Consider the following 15,196-nt stretch of genomic DNA (forward strand, 5'->3'; position numbering starts at 1 on the left):
CTGCTACCTAGCCCTTCTAATGGCTGGGAGAGCTAGTTTATTCTTAGACTGTCCAGCTCTGAACTTGCTCTGAATCTCAAGCTTTTCTATCCACAAAACACTCAGGGGCTTTCAACCATTTTTCTATATATTAGATTTATTGGCACTAACTTGATGACTTCCAAAATGTGCTATCATGCCCAGGTAGCTTGAATACAGGTCTCTTTCAGTGATCGAGAGCACCTCATAAATAATAACACTTTGCTACTTGTATAAAGACAATATTGCTGATTTTTCAACACAATTTTATTTTTTTTTGCCCGTGCCACACAGCTTGTGGGATCTTAGTTCCCCAAGCAGGGATTGAAGCCGGGCCACAGCAGGGAAAGTGCCGGGTCCTAACCACTAGACCACCAGGGAACTTCCCCAAACAATTTTTTTTACTAATTATATTACTCCCTTCTCCCCCAGAAGTGGGCAGTAAAGGCATTTTTAATCTCCTTTTACAGGTGAGGAAAAACAAGATCAGAGGTGTAAGTGCTATGACCCTAGTGCCCCGATCTCCTGTCCCCAGTTTGGGGCTCTCTGCAAGCCCATGCTCCTCCTTTCTCATGACCCTTCCCTCCTCCTTGACCCTCACCAAAAATACTTTTAATCCTTTTGGAAGAGAAGCCCAGCTACACAATGGTACACATTACCTTCACACAGTCAGAAGCTTTGGATGGTTCCCCAAGTAAAGCTGGAAATATTAGAAGGAAAATGAAATGAAAGCAAAGTAGCCATCTGACAGAAGTTGCTTTTTCCCTTCTGCATTTTACGACCTCAAGTATTATTCCACTGATTTGTTGAACGTTCCACATTGGCATACAGTCTGGCAAATCTCTTAACTGATAGCCCAGATCCCTGCCCAAATTTTAGCAAAGAGCCAGGGCGGATATAGTGTTTTTTTCTGTATAGAGCCTTCTGCTACGGGGGCTGGGATATATGGCAGCAGGGACTGAGCAAAGGATTCGGTGGGTGGGTGGAGAAGGACATGTCCAGATGACGACCTGTTAGCGGCGGTTGTTGTCGTGGTCATCTGTGACAGTAGCAAGAACGCAAGCACACTGAAGAGGTGGAGAGAGGAAGCCTCACACTCCTCTGCCTCTGAGGCAGGACAGGATGGGGTATGTGAATGTGAGGAGTCACAGTAGATCTGCGGAGAGCCCAGCTGAGTAGGGGAGTATTTGTCTTCCAGCCTTGGCTCTTCTTGAGTACTGGCCCCTGGGAACCAGTGGAGTAATCCTGAATATAGTTACTATATTTCACGCTACAGAATTTTCTGAGTAGACAGCCGCTTTTTCAAGAGATATCTTTTTCACATTTTGTTGTTGCCAGTCATAGGCTTAAGTGTGGGTTTCTTTTTCTCCTAAGTGGCACTCAAACGTTGACTGATTCCTAATTCATTTGGCTGTGGACTGACAAAAATCTGTCCCATCAGTCTTCAATGATCAAAAACAGTCTCTTCTTTTTTGACAGACGAAGAAACATCTCTTGGGAATGCAGAAGGATCGTTGATGAAGGTGTTACAAGCCCGGAAGAAGAACAACAGCACCGAGCTGATTATTGAGCCAGAGAGGGCATCCTCAGATAAAAGTGCTGTCAGCTTGTCAGGCTTCATGAATGAGCAGCTGGACTTTAATAATAAAAGTGATATTATCAGTGCACGAAATTACATACTGCCTTACATCTCAGAGGGAAATCTAGGAGATGTGGAATCAACATTATTACCATTCCTTCAACTTCTTTTTTCAAATACACAAGATGGAGATATGCTCCTGGGCCTTTTGAAAAACAATACAAGGAGCCCGTCTGTTAAACCTGTACGCAAGAATTCAACTAATAAAAATAAATTGAGGAAACTCCATTTTCTGGAAAATGTGTTAGATGCAGAAACTCAAGAAAAATTTGATGAGGTTAAAAAGGAAGAAAAACCTGCAACGCGTACGCGTTCCAACCTTTTAAGTGCCATGTTTAAACACTACCTCTTTCTAAAGAAATTGGAAACTGCCCAACCACAGAAAGACAGCCCAGCAAAGACTGAGAGTACCGAGGAAAAGCTGCTGAGAGTGAACAGGGTCCTCAAGGGCCCAAGGGGCCTACAGAAAATGCACCTCCAAGCAGTGGGAGATGAGAGCGTCAGGAGGAAACAGAATGCCCAGCCATCTGTGGCGAGCACTGCCGAAGAAAGAAGGCTCAGGAGGCCATCCCCAGGAAAGCTGAAACAGCTTCTCATGGTGCAGAGGCCCAGGAAGCTGGTGGGAAAGTCCTCCAATGCGGAGTCTTCATTCATAAAAGAACACAAGGCAGCAGGCTCCTCTACCCTGAAACAGTACTTCAAGGTCAGGCCTTCTGCCTCCATCCCTCCAAAATCCCCATCTGAGGTTAAAAGCAAATCAAAAGACTTATCCAACACTATAGTTGTTTTAGAGGATGCAAAGGCTAGAGTTAGAAATATTAAGGATTTTGAACTAATCTCACATTCTGGGAAAAAATACATCTTCCATAAAATTAGGACTCATCGGGTCCAGAGAAAACCCAAAGGCAAAAGGAGTCGAAAGTTCAGAATGAAAAGTTCACTCAATAGAATGATGCTTGCAAGCCCTCCGTTCTCTGTAGTGAGGAGTCTCATAAATTCCCCTCCTCAAGAAGCTGTTTCACCTTCAAGAGAGGTGACTTCTCAAGAAAATCCTTCTCCAGAATTATTTTCTCTTTCAGACCCTTCTACAGAAAACACTACTTCAGAAAACAATACTGCACAAAATGTTTCTGAAGAAGTTATTTCTTCAGGAAACTCTACTCTGCCCGGAGGAACCGGCCCTGGAAACACTACCCATAAGGATGTCTCCACTGCACATTCTGCTGTTGCTGCAGACAACAGTATGCCACCTGTTCAACACACCAACGAAACACAGTGGGAGCACCACAACACGGGCACTGAATTATCCTCTAAGCTCACAGGCTTCACTTTCCCAGGGCTCACATCCCCGGGTGATCAAGTTGAAACTCAGCTAAACCAGCAGCTACGGTCCCTCATCCCCAACAGTGACGTGCGAAGGCTCGTTTCTCATGTTATCCAGACTTTGATAATAGACTGCTCGGACACCCACGTGCAGCTGGCCTGTGCCAACCTCATCTCTAGAACAGGCCTCCTGATGAAGCTTCTCAGCAAGCAGCAGGAAGTAAAGGTGTCCAAAGCGGAATGGGATACGGGCCAGTGGAAAAGTGACAACTATATCAGTGAGAGCACGGAAGCCCAGAGTGAGCAGAAAGAGCAGGAGTCAAGTGAGGTGAGGAGAACCCCTGAAACATGGGACCTGGACTTTTACTCAGTTTAGGACATGCCATGGACGTACCCAAGCAGGAATACCACGGGCTCCTAGTCTGTATCTTATCTTCAGCCATGACACTGGCTAAGACAGTGATCTCCCACTTTGCTCATTGAGAGAGTGTGTCAGTATTCCTAGCGTAGACGAGAAAAGGACATAACACAAGATAAATAAATTGTAGATAAATAAATTGTAGAAGAAAATGCTAATGATAAGATTAATAACATTAAATTTGGCTTGTTCTTATAGAAGCTACTCGCCTGAAAGGATTGGGTTTTACAGTAGTTTAAGAATAGTTAGCTATTGTTTAGAATAGGTTTAAGAATAGTTAGCTTTCATGCCTTCTATCTCCTTGTTTGTAAAAAAATTGTTATTTATTTTTTTAGCTCACAAAAGAAGTTCCAGGATATGGCTATAACAACAAACTCATCTTGGCAATATCTGTAACTGCAGTAGTGACGATTTTGGTTACACTTCTCTGTCTCATTGAGGTAAGGACAATAATTCATTCAGATTCAGAACCCACAAACTGAGACTCAAAGCCACCTTTCCACCTACTACTACTTGATTCTTCTCTTTAGTCATGAGGACTGAGGTACACTTTGTTCTTTTACTGAAAAGTATATTCCCAGGAGTTTTTTTTCTTTTTTTTTTTTTTTTTCTTTTGGCTACATTATGTCTTCATTGCGGTGCGCGGGCTTCTCATTGCGGTGGCTTCTCTTGTTGTGGAGTACGGGCTCTAGGCACGCGGGCTCAGGAGTTGTGGCGCACGGACTTAGTTGCTCCGCAGCATGTGGGACCTTCCCAGACCAGGGATCGAACCCGTGTCCCCTGCACTGGCAGGCGGATTCTTCACCACTGCGCCACCAGGGAAGTCCCCACAGGGTTTTGAAAGGAACTCCACTCCCAGGAGATCTCTTTGGAATTGGATCCATGATAACAAGCCATTGGACTGTTTTGACAAGTTCAGTTTATAAGAAGGCCAGAGTTGACATGATAGTAAAATTTCTTCTACTCAAAAACTATGCTGCGGCTTCCCTGGTGGCGCAGCATTTGAGAATCCGCCTGCCAATGCAGAGGACACGGGTTCGAGCCCTGGTCTGGGAAGATCCCACATGCCGCGGAGCAACTGGGTCCGTGAGCCACAACTACTGAGCCTGCGCGTCTGGAGCCTGTGCTCCGCAACAAGAGAGGCCGCGATAGTGAGAGGCCCGCGCACTGCGATGAAGAGTGGCCCCCACTTGCCGCAACTAGAGAAAAGCCCTCGCACAGAAACAAAGACCCAACACAGACAAAAATAAATAAATAAATAAATAGTTTAAAAACAAAAACAAAACAACACAGAAAACTATGCTGATTTGATGTACTCACCAGTCACTCTCATTCTACTGTTTATTTCTTTCCTTGTTGGCTGAAGTGATGAGAGACATACGATCTCCATACTCATGGAGCTATCAGTCACCCTGGGAGGGCTAAAAGGACATGCCTAAAAGATCAAAGTGTGATCTCGTCAATTCCTTAGGCTTACTTAGCAGCTTGCTTCTCCAGTGTATTAGGAATTGTGTAGATAGGTTCCATTAAAACACTGCAAGTAAAATCCTGCAGCAGGCTACCCTAAAGCATGTCATATTTATAGTAGCCTATTCCTGGAGCTAGCCTGTTTATCTTCTGTTCAGTTACATAATGGTTTATTACTTTTCCCAACAGGCAGTGGCTAACATTAAAAGAGTGATTTTAATAAGCTGGCAATCTTGATTCTACCCTACCAGTCCAACCTACTTTATTTACCTTTTCTCTTGTAATGGCAGCCCTCCATTGCAGCCAAAGCAGCTCCTCAGTATACGCTAGTTACACCACATCCATGCCTGCTTTTGTCTGTGCCTTTGGCCATCTAAAATTCCTTGATTTTGCTTTGCCTGTGGAAGTCCTATGAACCTCTCAAAAGCCAACTCAAGTTCAGATATCTTTCTTCATAAAGCCTTCCCTGAATACTCCAGCCCTCCTGATCCTAGTCCTGTGAGGTTTGTCACCATTTCTTAGGGGCCATAGCAAAGCAGTCCCCTCCCCTCAGAGCTCACAAAAGTGGGAAGCAGTTTTTTAAAAGGCAGCCCCCCAAGAGAGAAACAGCAAGGTTAGCACATCATGGAGCTGAGCAGAGATGTGTAAGGACCAATGGCTTCCTGGCCTATCAGACTTGAATAAAACCTGACATGATGTACTAACTTCTAAAGAGAAATGTGTCTATCTGCAGGAGGGTTGGTCAGTAGTGAAAGCATAGAAAAGGTGAGGAGAGACCAACATGGGCAGCGCCCATCCTCACATTGCCCGAGAGTAGAGATGGCACCTTAGGCAGCAGAACTGAAGAGTCAGGCCCACTAGCCAGGCTGTGCCTGTTGAGGAGATGGGTGGATCCAGCTGCCTCAGGCCTTCCCATTAAATTCTGGATTCGGCTGATTTCTTTTCTAATTCTGTTGTCACCAAGTAGCCTTCGATTGTGTGATTGTGCTTTAGTGTGCCACGGAGGCCTGTCTCCACAGAAGGTAATTCTCTGATTGTGTAGACACGGATGCCCTGTGTGTAGAACAGATGTATTTCTCATTGTCAAGTAATAATTTGGCATTGTGATTTTTGATCAATCCTGTGATATTGATAAAGTGAGACTGCCACAACAGGAAGACGCGAGTTGTCTCTTGGTGAGGAAGAGTATGATTTCTGAGCCTAGGAGGCTGGGGACTAGCATGGGGTCAGCTTGCTAGTCATTGGCCATTGCCCAGACTGTCCCCTCTACATCTCCAGGTGGCATGTGGCCTTTTGCTTTTTTAGAATTTCTGTAAAGTCCCCTTTTTATTGTTTCTAACTTCTCTAGAGTTTAACCTTGCATTTGTGTTGTTTTGTTTTGTTTTGTTTTGTTTTGTTTTGTTTTGGCCTGCGGGATCTTAATTCCCCAAGTAGGGATTGAACTTGTACCCTAGGCAGCGAAAGCGAGGAGTCCTAACCGTTATTTCCTCTCCCCACTTATATGATAAGCTCTTCGAGGACAGGGGCCATGCAGTGTTCTTCCTATGGTAGACACTACTGGTGTTCAACGGAAGAGAGGTGAGGCGTTATGTCAATTCCACAGTGAGGAATCATGCAACCGAATATTTATTTGAAGTAGCATCGAGTCCAGCAATAGACCCATGTGTTCTTAAGACTTCTGAAATGTCATGTTTTAATATTCCAATCAGTGGGGGAAAATGAATAAATGGTGATAGACTAGCTGCCTAACTATTTGGGGGTTAAAGAATAGCAGATCCCCATTTTTCATCTTAAATAAACATATTTCCATAAATGTGAAAAAAGACCACATAAAGGTATTAGAAGGAAATAAAAGCAGTATTTTTATAATCTTTTATAATCTTCAGAGCCTGATGCCACAAGCAGAGCCTTTGATATAGTCCACCATCTTGTCTGTGACACCAGCTTAGCACTGATTCATGCCAAGCGTAAGATGAAGAGTTTTCCATATATTGTCTGATTTAATGCCCACAGTTCTGTGAGGATGATATTACTATCCCTCCTTCATAGATGAAGGAGATCAATGTAAGGCCCCAGTGGCCAAACCAAAAGCAGAAGCCAGTTTCACCCGACTGCAAAGCTTGTGCTCCCTACTCCACTCTTTTGTCTTGTCTCCTTAGAGACAAAAACACTGGAAAGATTTGAAACACTGAAATTCAATGAAAACCAGTATTTCTTTACTATAAAGAGTTTTTTGTTTGTTTGTTTGTTTGGGGGTGGCGGGGTTTGGCCATGCTGTGCAGCTTGCGGGATCTTAGTTCCCTGACCAGGGATTGAACCTCGGGCCACAGCAGTGAAAGCGCCAAGCCCTAACCACTGGACCACCAGGGAACTCCCAAGAGTTTTATAAGTCAACAAGAAGAAGACAAACAGTCCAGGGGAAAAGGGGGCAAAGGCTGTGCAGTGTAGGAGGTGTGTTGACAGTCTGCCACCATATCTGCCCGTCCTCTCCTCATGGCTCATGTGGGGTGGCTTTTGTTAGCCAGGCCTTTGTCACCTCATGACGTAAAAGTAATCTCTAATATCTTCTTCAAGTACTTTTGTAATCTGTCTAGAATTTGTTGTATTTGTTTTTTAGTGTGGTTGAGGCAGGGGATCTAACTTCCCCCCCCGCCCCACACATGAAGATCTAATTGTTTTCAAATCTTTCACTGAATGGTTTATTCTTTCTTCCCTGGTCTCATATACTATCTTCATCTGGACTCTATTCTGTGATCCAGTTATCTTGTCCTGTACCAGTACCAATATCACACTGCTTAATTCCAGTTGCTCTATAACATATTTTATATCTGGTAGGGCAAGGTCCTACTCTTTGACCTTCTTTTTCATGCATTTCATATCTATTCTTACACATATTCTCTACCAAATGTCAGCTGGCCAGGTTTTATTTAAAAATTATTTTGGATATAAATGGATTGCATTGAATTTGTAGGTTAATTTGATGAGAATTGACCTCTTTACAACATTCTAGGAGGATGGTATCTCATGCCATGTAGTACTTCTTCTTAATGTCCTTCAGAAAAGTTTTAATATTTTCATCACATAGGTCTTACAAATTTTTGGTTAAGTTTATTCCTAGGTACTTTATGCATTTTTATTGATATAGTGAACGGGATGTTTCTTCTGTTTTTTAGTGAGTTATTTGTGTTATATGGGAAAGCTATTGAGGCTTATATGTTGATCTCTTGATTTTGTATGTAGCCATCTTACTCATGTTACTTCCAATAAAACTTCGGTTGATTCCTTTGGTCTTTTTAGGTCCCTCATTTCATATGCAAATGTGTTTGTCTCTTCCTTTCCAATACTTCGTTTTTCTTTTCGTACTGATTAAGACCTCCTCCACATTGATCGATAGTAGCAGTAATGATGGGCTTCCTACTCTTGTCGTTGACTCTAAAACAAGGCTTAGGTTTCTGCTAGATACTTTTATTTTCTTTTCCTACTTCTAAGAGTTTTTATTAGGAACGATCTGTTGAACGTTATCTAAAACAGTCAATAAAATATATCGCCAGCTGCATGCAAGACCCTAAGTTAGGTACTGTGGAAGAGGCAAAGGATTATTAAACAGGGTAGAATTCCTTTCCTTGAAAAAGTTATCATCTCACTGGGTAGATAAGATTTAAAGTAAAAGGGAATGAATAAGGATTTGGAAATAGTTGTAATGGATAATCATGATCATGTTTTCTTTCAAAACAGATTTATTCTCATCGAATTGCAAAAGGGGAAGATAAGAAAAGGAGCAGAAGGTAAGTATTGGTCTTTTAAAGGAGAATTTTACAACTAGAGGAGAACTTAGAACTCACCTATTTCAATTTCCTCACCAAAGGCAGGAAGAATGTTTAATTACCCTAATGGTTTACCCTAATTTATTTATCAGCAGAATTAGCTCCCCAGCCCAAGCTGAGTTAGAACAGGACTGGCACAGATTCATCTGCTTTCACTAGTCCTTTAAGGAAAGAGGGTGGACGGGGAGAGGTTTTGGTTGCACTTGTTCCTGCTGGCCTGGTGCCTGGTTCCTAGGTATCAGGCCAGGCCAGAGGCCTTCTAGGAGGCTCTGGGGTAGGGAGGGACACATGGTTGGGGATTTAGGGGCTGGCCTCACTCAAAGCTGAACAAAGGTAGCACATATGAGTCCCTTCTGTAAAGTGGCAAGAAAACTTCCCTTCTCACCCTACTGTTTTTCAGGCCCCTACTCTCTATTCCCTTTATCCAAACCTCATAGAACTTTAACCAGGAGAATCTTTAGACAGTAGTTTGTCTCTTCCTTTTATAATAAGGAAATGGAGAAAGAGAAAGGGAAAGTATCTTGCCCCATGGTCACACTGCTAGTGATTATCACAAAGAAGAGGGTCCCTTTCCACTGAGGACTTCTCTACTGATCACACTGTGCTTGGGCTGTGAGCTCCGTTTTATGTCACAATTCAGTATACACATACTATATGGGCATAAGTAGTTTCTGAAACTAACTTATTGTGCACTCTGACTTTTTTCTATTCTATTTGTATTCAAAAAGAGTATTTCGTGTTTCCCTGCTGGTCATGGCCTTTAAACTGATTTCACAATTCACTGACACCTCAGTGACAGCCTGCAGTATGAAAGTCAGAGAGCTATAGATAACTTTGCTAGTTGGGTTCAGGTGTTGACTTGGTGTGATTCAACTTATAGGATAGGATAGAGCAGCCAGGAAAATAAAAGCACCTTCTCCCCACAGCCACACCCCCAGCAAATGCTGCATGTGCGACTAAGTCCGTAGCAGACTGGTGTGAAGCGCATCTAGAGAGTAACGTGTTTCTGCCCAGCGCCGCTGTGCAGTGTTTTCACTGCACGAGGGCACTTGGCCAAGGGCCAAGAAAGGTGAACGGGGCTGAAAATCCTGCCTATACTCCATGCTAAGCCACATGCAAAGGTCTCCCCAGAGACACGGGGCGGGGGCCATTTTGGACAGACACAGAGAACTTCTGGAAGGCCAGCATGCACGGAATGATTTTCAAGATCCCGGGTCTGTGGTGATTTTGCTCATTGTGATTATGGACTGAGGTACCCATTTAGTCCTAATAAGACCAGAGATAACACATTGTGAGAGAGATGAAAAATGACATGTAACACTAACTGTGTGTGTTTTCCTCCAAGGGGCTTTTTTCGATTTCTGCTGCATAAGAGAAGCTCAGGGGAAAGTGGGAGTCAGGTAAATTTGAAGGGGATATAGTACTGTGGCCAGAGAAAGCAGGGGAGATGCTGAATTAATCTTTCCCTTTCTGTGTTCCAGGAGGGCTTTTTCGGGAGAAGGCGGCCACTTTGGCTTAGGGATATGTATAGGCCTCTCAACGCCACACGCAAGGAAAACATGGCACAAAAGCTACACGACAGGGAGTCTTCTGATGAGGAGGAGATGTACTTCTATAAGGCTGTACCATAAATGGTAGGGGACAATTTAAAATTCTCATCTAAAATGAGGAAATAATGAAAACTATCATTGTTCCTTTCAAAAGTAAAAGCCTTGGCATTATTCTTCTTACCCCAGGGAAGTCATCAAAGCCCCAGCAGAGAAGCTTCTGGCTGCATATTGGGTTGATGAAGAGGCGGGTGAGGAAAGTGAGACCGCACACGAGACAGCCACAGAGTGAGCCCTGTTCTGCCTCAAGCCACCTGCAAATTTTGTTTCTTAATATCGGCTTCTCAGCATTGCTTGTAAAATACTTATTTTTCTTATATTAAACTGTATAAATTCATAACCAAGTCTAACCATGTGGTAAGGAATTAAAATGTAAATAGTTGAATATTTATATACCAATAACAGGGGCCTGCAAGAAGAAGCAGAGCTGAAACTAGAATCCCTCATGGCAGCCAGTACTTCCACAAGAGGAAACGTGGGCAAAGGAGGATGAGTAGAAGGATGAAGAGGGGCTTCCCTCCCTTGTTTCCCCAGTATCATCAGTCCCTGGGAACTGGAAAACATACCATCCTCAAGGGGCATAGATGAGTAAATCAAATAGCAATTTATTCTGGTGCTCTCTCTCCTGGTTCATCAAGTACCAGTTATTTACAACATGCTCGACCTCCTGCCCATAGAGGACCATCTACTTCTGGCCCCTCTCGTACGGTCATTGGGGTTGCCAGAATATTTGGATCACTGGGCCTCCCTCCACTGGGGAGCCAAGGCCTGACTTTTCTCCCAACTTCTCAAACTCATGTACAGATGTGTACCCTGTGTACCAAGGTAGGGGGTTCTCCACCATTTCAAGCTGGTGGAAAATTCCCATTGGGTTGTTTTTTTTCTTTAAAAGAAAATCCCAACCGTTGGATAACTAGCAGGGAGGTGCCAGAAAGACAGGGTAAAGAAGAATGTGTGAGAGCAGCCATTGCCCAAGACGGCCCTCCTCAGGCCCTGGCCTCTCCTGACCCCACTGCGGGCCAGCTGTGTGCTGCTCGCCTCCCTCCAGCTCAGCCCAGCACCAAACCTACCCACCTCCTGCCTCCCCCAGCACAGGCCCAGGGCTGCATGATTCCACGTGATTATATAGTGACAGTGCCACCTGTGGAAGGGGACCTAGAGGCAGAGACAAGCCCGGAGTGGGAGGGGTGAGGGAGAGGTCCGAGCACCGCCCTCGTCCCACTCCCAACAAACTGGCTCCCCCCCTCAGGTTTCCGTTATAAACAGCGCGTGCGCAGGCGTGCGTGCGCAGGCGCCCCGAGCCGCGCACGCGCAGTAAAGGTAGGATGGTGGCGTTGGTACCTTTTGTGGTTCCCATCGTGGGTGACAAAACCTTGCTGGCGTGGGAGCTGAGCTCTGGACCCACGGCCGAGGCCTTGCAAGTGAGCCGAGCCGGGGCAGAGGGAGGGGTGGAGGAAGCCACCTCGCGCCTCAGTAACTGGGCGCCCCGGGGTACTGCTTCAGCACCTCATCTGCCTGTGGTCTCTGCTGAGAGGAATCTTAGTTCTAGAGCCGACCTGAGTAGTCAGCTCGCCCCCACAGATTTTTGAGAGATAGTTCCCAACAGCCGGCATTGCCTCCTAATGCTTCTCGAAGCTTAGGATTTCAGAGGGAAACCTGTTCCTGAAATGAGAAGTGTTTGGAGTTGCAGGATCACCACAGTTGCCTGTGGCGAAGGGCTGGGGGAATAGAAAGGAACGGGCGGTTTGGCTTCCTGGACGTGAAATTTCCTGCACTTACTTAACATGGGCCCACCCTACAGCATTCTCTGTTCACAGTCTTCTCCCAGTTTGGCCTTCTGTATTCGGTCCGAGTCTTCCCAAACGCAGCAGTGGCCGGTCCTGTGTTCTATGCCATCATCGAGGTTTTTTCAGCAAGGGATGCCCACAGAGCCCAAAAGGCATGCGACCAGAAGCAGCTTTTTCAGACATCTCCAGTGAAGGTGGGTCCAAATGTGGAATTCCTCGCTCTACTGGGATGAAGTGCTGAATTTAAAACTAATAGGCCATCGGGAATTCCCTGGCGGTCCAGTGGTTAGGACTTTCACTGCTGAGGGCCCGGGTTCAATCCCTGGTCCGGGAACTAAGATCCCAAGGGGGGGAAAAAAAAATAAAAGGCCAACGTTTGTACAGCACTGTGGTGTACAGAATGCTCTCAGATGCACTGCTCCACTGATCCCCCAGTTCCCCAGTTCTTTCTTTCTTTTTTTTAGATGAAGAAACTCGAACTCAGGATGGTTAAGTGACTTACTTAAGGTTTATGACAGTAAATGTGGAAACTAGAGGCCAAACCCAAACTGAACTGATGTTAAACCCCATGTCATCTTATGCTGCCCCTTAATTTAAGAAATCTTCACAAGAGTCTTCCTTATATTTACTTTTATGTGGATTTTAAATGTGTGAGGTTGACAAATTGTTTTTTAAGTTAATTAATTTATTTATTTATTTATTTTTGGCTGCGTTGGTTCTTGTTGCTGCGCGCCGGCTTTGTCTAGTTGCGGCGAGCGGGGGTTGCTCTTCGTTGCGGTGCGTGGGCTTCTCATCGCGATGGCTTCTCTTGTTGCGGAGCACGGGTTCTAGGCACGCGGGCTTCAGTAGTTGTGGCTCACGGGCTCTAGAGCACAGGCTCAGTAGTTGTGGCACACGGGCTTAGTTGCTCTGCGGCATGTGGGATCTTCCCGGACCAGGGATCGAACCCGTGTCCCCTGCATTGGCAGGCGGACTCTTAACCACTGTCCCACCAGGGAAGTCCCGAGCTTGACAAACTTTTGTCAGATGTAACATAAAGGAGGCTTCATCATCATCATCACTCTCAAATTGCCTATTCAGAACTCCCTTCAGATTCCAGAAGATGGTTAAAATATTCTTTAATGCATTGTAGAAACCTTGTTCCATATTAACATGCCATCCAATTTTACTTCCCCAGAATTAACATTTCATTATGTGCCTCCATTCAGCCACCATTCCTTTTTCAAGGACCTTTTCAATGCCTCTGAATAAGTGAGTGAGGCTTCGATTTCCCAGACCTTTCACTTTATAATTATGTGTCTTCTCTGATTGGCTTCTTGCTCTGGCTACTTCCTACTGACCTTGCTGCCTATTCTCACCCCTATTTCTTTACTCACTGATTTCACCTTTATTGAATCTGAGAACTCTCCTCAGATGTGACTCCAGGTACACTACCTCCCACTTCTGTACCCTGTTTAACACCCTCTTCAATCCCGGCTGTACTCCCTGGGATTGAAATGATTTCGTGTCAGACATTCTTTAATTTGCGGACCCTGCGACCATTTCACATAACCCCTCAGATATTACGGATGGTCCGGGAAAGATTATGAAACAGTTACTTGGTATCAGTTGTGAGTAATGAGTTCTTTTCTTATATTGGACATTTAGACCATTCCATAAGCTTAGGTTCTGAGATTGTCACAGCATAAAGCCCGTCACTGGTAGAGTAATGAGGAAAATGTTCTACAAGTCACTGTAGACTTGAGAGGAAAGGGCATTCGTATTCGATTTCTTTATTTAATGCAGAGCCTTAGTTTACTACCCACACCCCCGAAATTGTTACCTACTTTAATTATGCGTTCTCTTTAAATTTTATTTATTTATTTATTTGGTTGCACCGGGTCTTAGTTGCAGCAGGCATGCTCCTTAGTTGCGGCTCAAGGGCTCCCCAGTTGTGGCACGTGGGCTCCCCAGTTGCAGCAGGCAGGCTCCTTTAGTTGTGGCTCGCAGGCTCCTTAACTGTGGCGTGCAAACTCTTAGTTGCAGCATGCACGTGAGACCTAGTTCCCTGACCGGGGATCGAACCCGGGCCCCCTGCATTGGGAGCACGGAGTCTTAACCACTGCACCAGCAGGGAAGTTCCAATTATGTCTTCTTTTATTCATTAGCAGGTATATATACTTCTTATCTTTTTTCCCCTGTTTTTTTTTATAAATACAGACAAGAGAATAACATCTTCAAATAAAATGAAGGAAAGGCCTAATGTATCTGAGTTTTTCTCAGTAGCACGAAGGGAAATGTTTGCCAGCAAGAACTGTGGCAAGGTTATCCCAGATGTCAACTGTCTCTACTACCCAGGGGCTCAGAGCCCTTCTGAAGCTTCCTAATTGTCCAGGACAGCTCCATTATGACTCACCATACAGGGCCTAGCTTCCCTGTTTTAAACGTTGCGACACTCAGCATTTAAAAATTAGTCTTCATTTCTCCTTCCCAGCAGGCAGCTTCAGTTGGAGAAAGTAATTTCATTTTCTTATGTACTCATTCATTCACTCAGTCAACAGACCATCCCTCCTCTATTATGTGCCAAGATGTATGCTTGTTTCTGGTAACAAGGAAAGAATAATATATGGTTCCTTCAAGCACTTAAGGAGCTCATAAACTAGTGACAGAGGAAGATGCACAAACACATCAATAAAGAATTAACAGTGCTTTGACTTTATTTGTATTATTTGAATGTTTATGACTATAGTTACATACTGCACCCTGTTCAAAATGGAAATAGACATTTAAGAAAGAACTAGTGATGTAAAAACTCCACAGTAATATGTAAGTTATTTAGAGAGTTAAGACTGGAAATATTTGCACTGTCAAGGAAGCTTGTTAATGCAGATGAACCTCTAATTCTTTTGGTTGCTTTATTTACATTTATCGAGGTATACGTATTCCCTCTTCTAACAGGGGTTAGTAACTTGGGGAGGGGTTGCTACAGATTAAGGTCCTAATTCAGTGGCAGGTCCATCTTATCTCCTCTTCAGGTCATATTCTCAAGCAGGAGCTACAGGATGAGACGACTAAAACAGTTCACTTCCTTTGCTTACCCCCAGCCCCATAACAGGCTTCTGCTGGGCTTCCTT

At 44.5% G+C, this 15,196-nt stretch overlaps 1 protein-coding gene and 1 pseudogene across 2 annotated transcripts in view; both read left to right on the plus strand.

Moving 5' to 3' along the window:
* The window catches only part of LOC309651047 (leucine-rich repeat-containing protein 37A3-like), a 58,175-nt pseudogene extending 47,535 nt beyond the window's left edge, over positions 1–10,640 (plus strand). The window contains exons 12-16 of the transcript in view: positions 1,498–3,308; positions 3,734–3,838; positions 8,601–8,650; positions 10,171–10,323; positions 10,394–10,640. The product of the transcript in view is annotated as a leucine-rich repeat-containing protein 37A3-like (transcript). The remainder of the gene's footprint in view (positions 1–1,497; positions 3,309–3,733; positions 3,839–8,600; positions 8,651–10,170; positions 10,324–10,393) is intronic.
* Positions 10,641–11,559: 919 nt separating this feature from the next.
* The window catches only part of LOC309651048 (leucine-rich repeat-containing protein 37A3-like), a 57,672-nt gene continuing 54,035 nt past the window's right edge, over positions 11,560–15,196 (plus strand). Inside the window, 2 exon segments of the mRNA XM_082443334.1 lie at positions 11,560–11,717; positions 12,098–12,277. Of these exon segments, the coding sequence (XP_082299460.1) occupies positions 11,622–11,717; positions 12,098–12,277 (276 nt within the window). The 5' untranslated portion in view covers positions 11,560–11,621.

Source organism: Balaenoptera physalus, assembly GCF_965194825.1.
Source record: "Balaenoptera physalus genome assembly, chromosome: 20".
Classification (NCBI taxonomy): domain Eukaryota; kingdom Metazoa; phylum Chordata; class Mammalia; order Artiodactyla; family Balaenopteridae; genus Balaenoptera; species Balaenoptera physalus.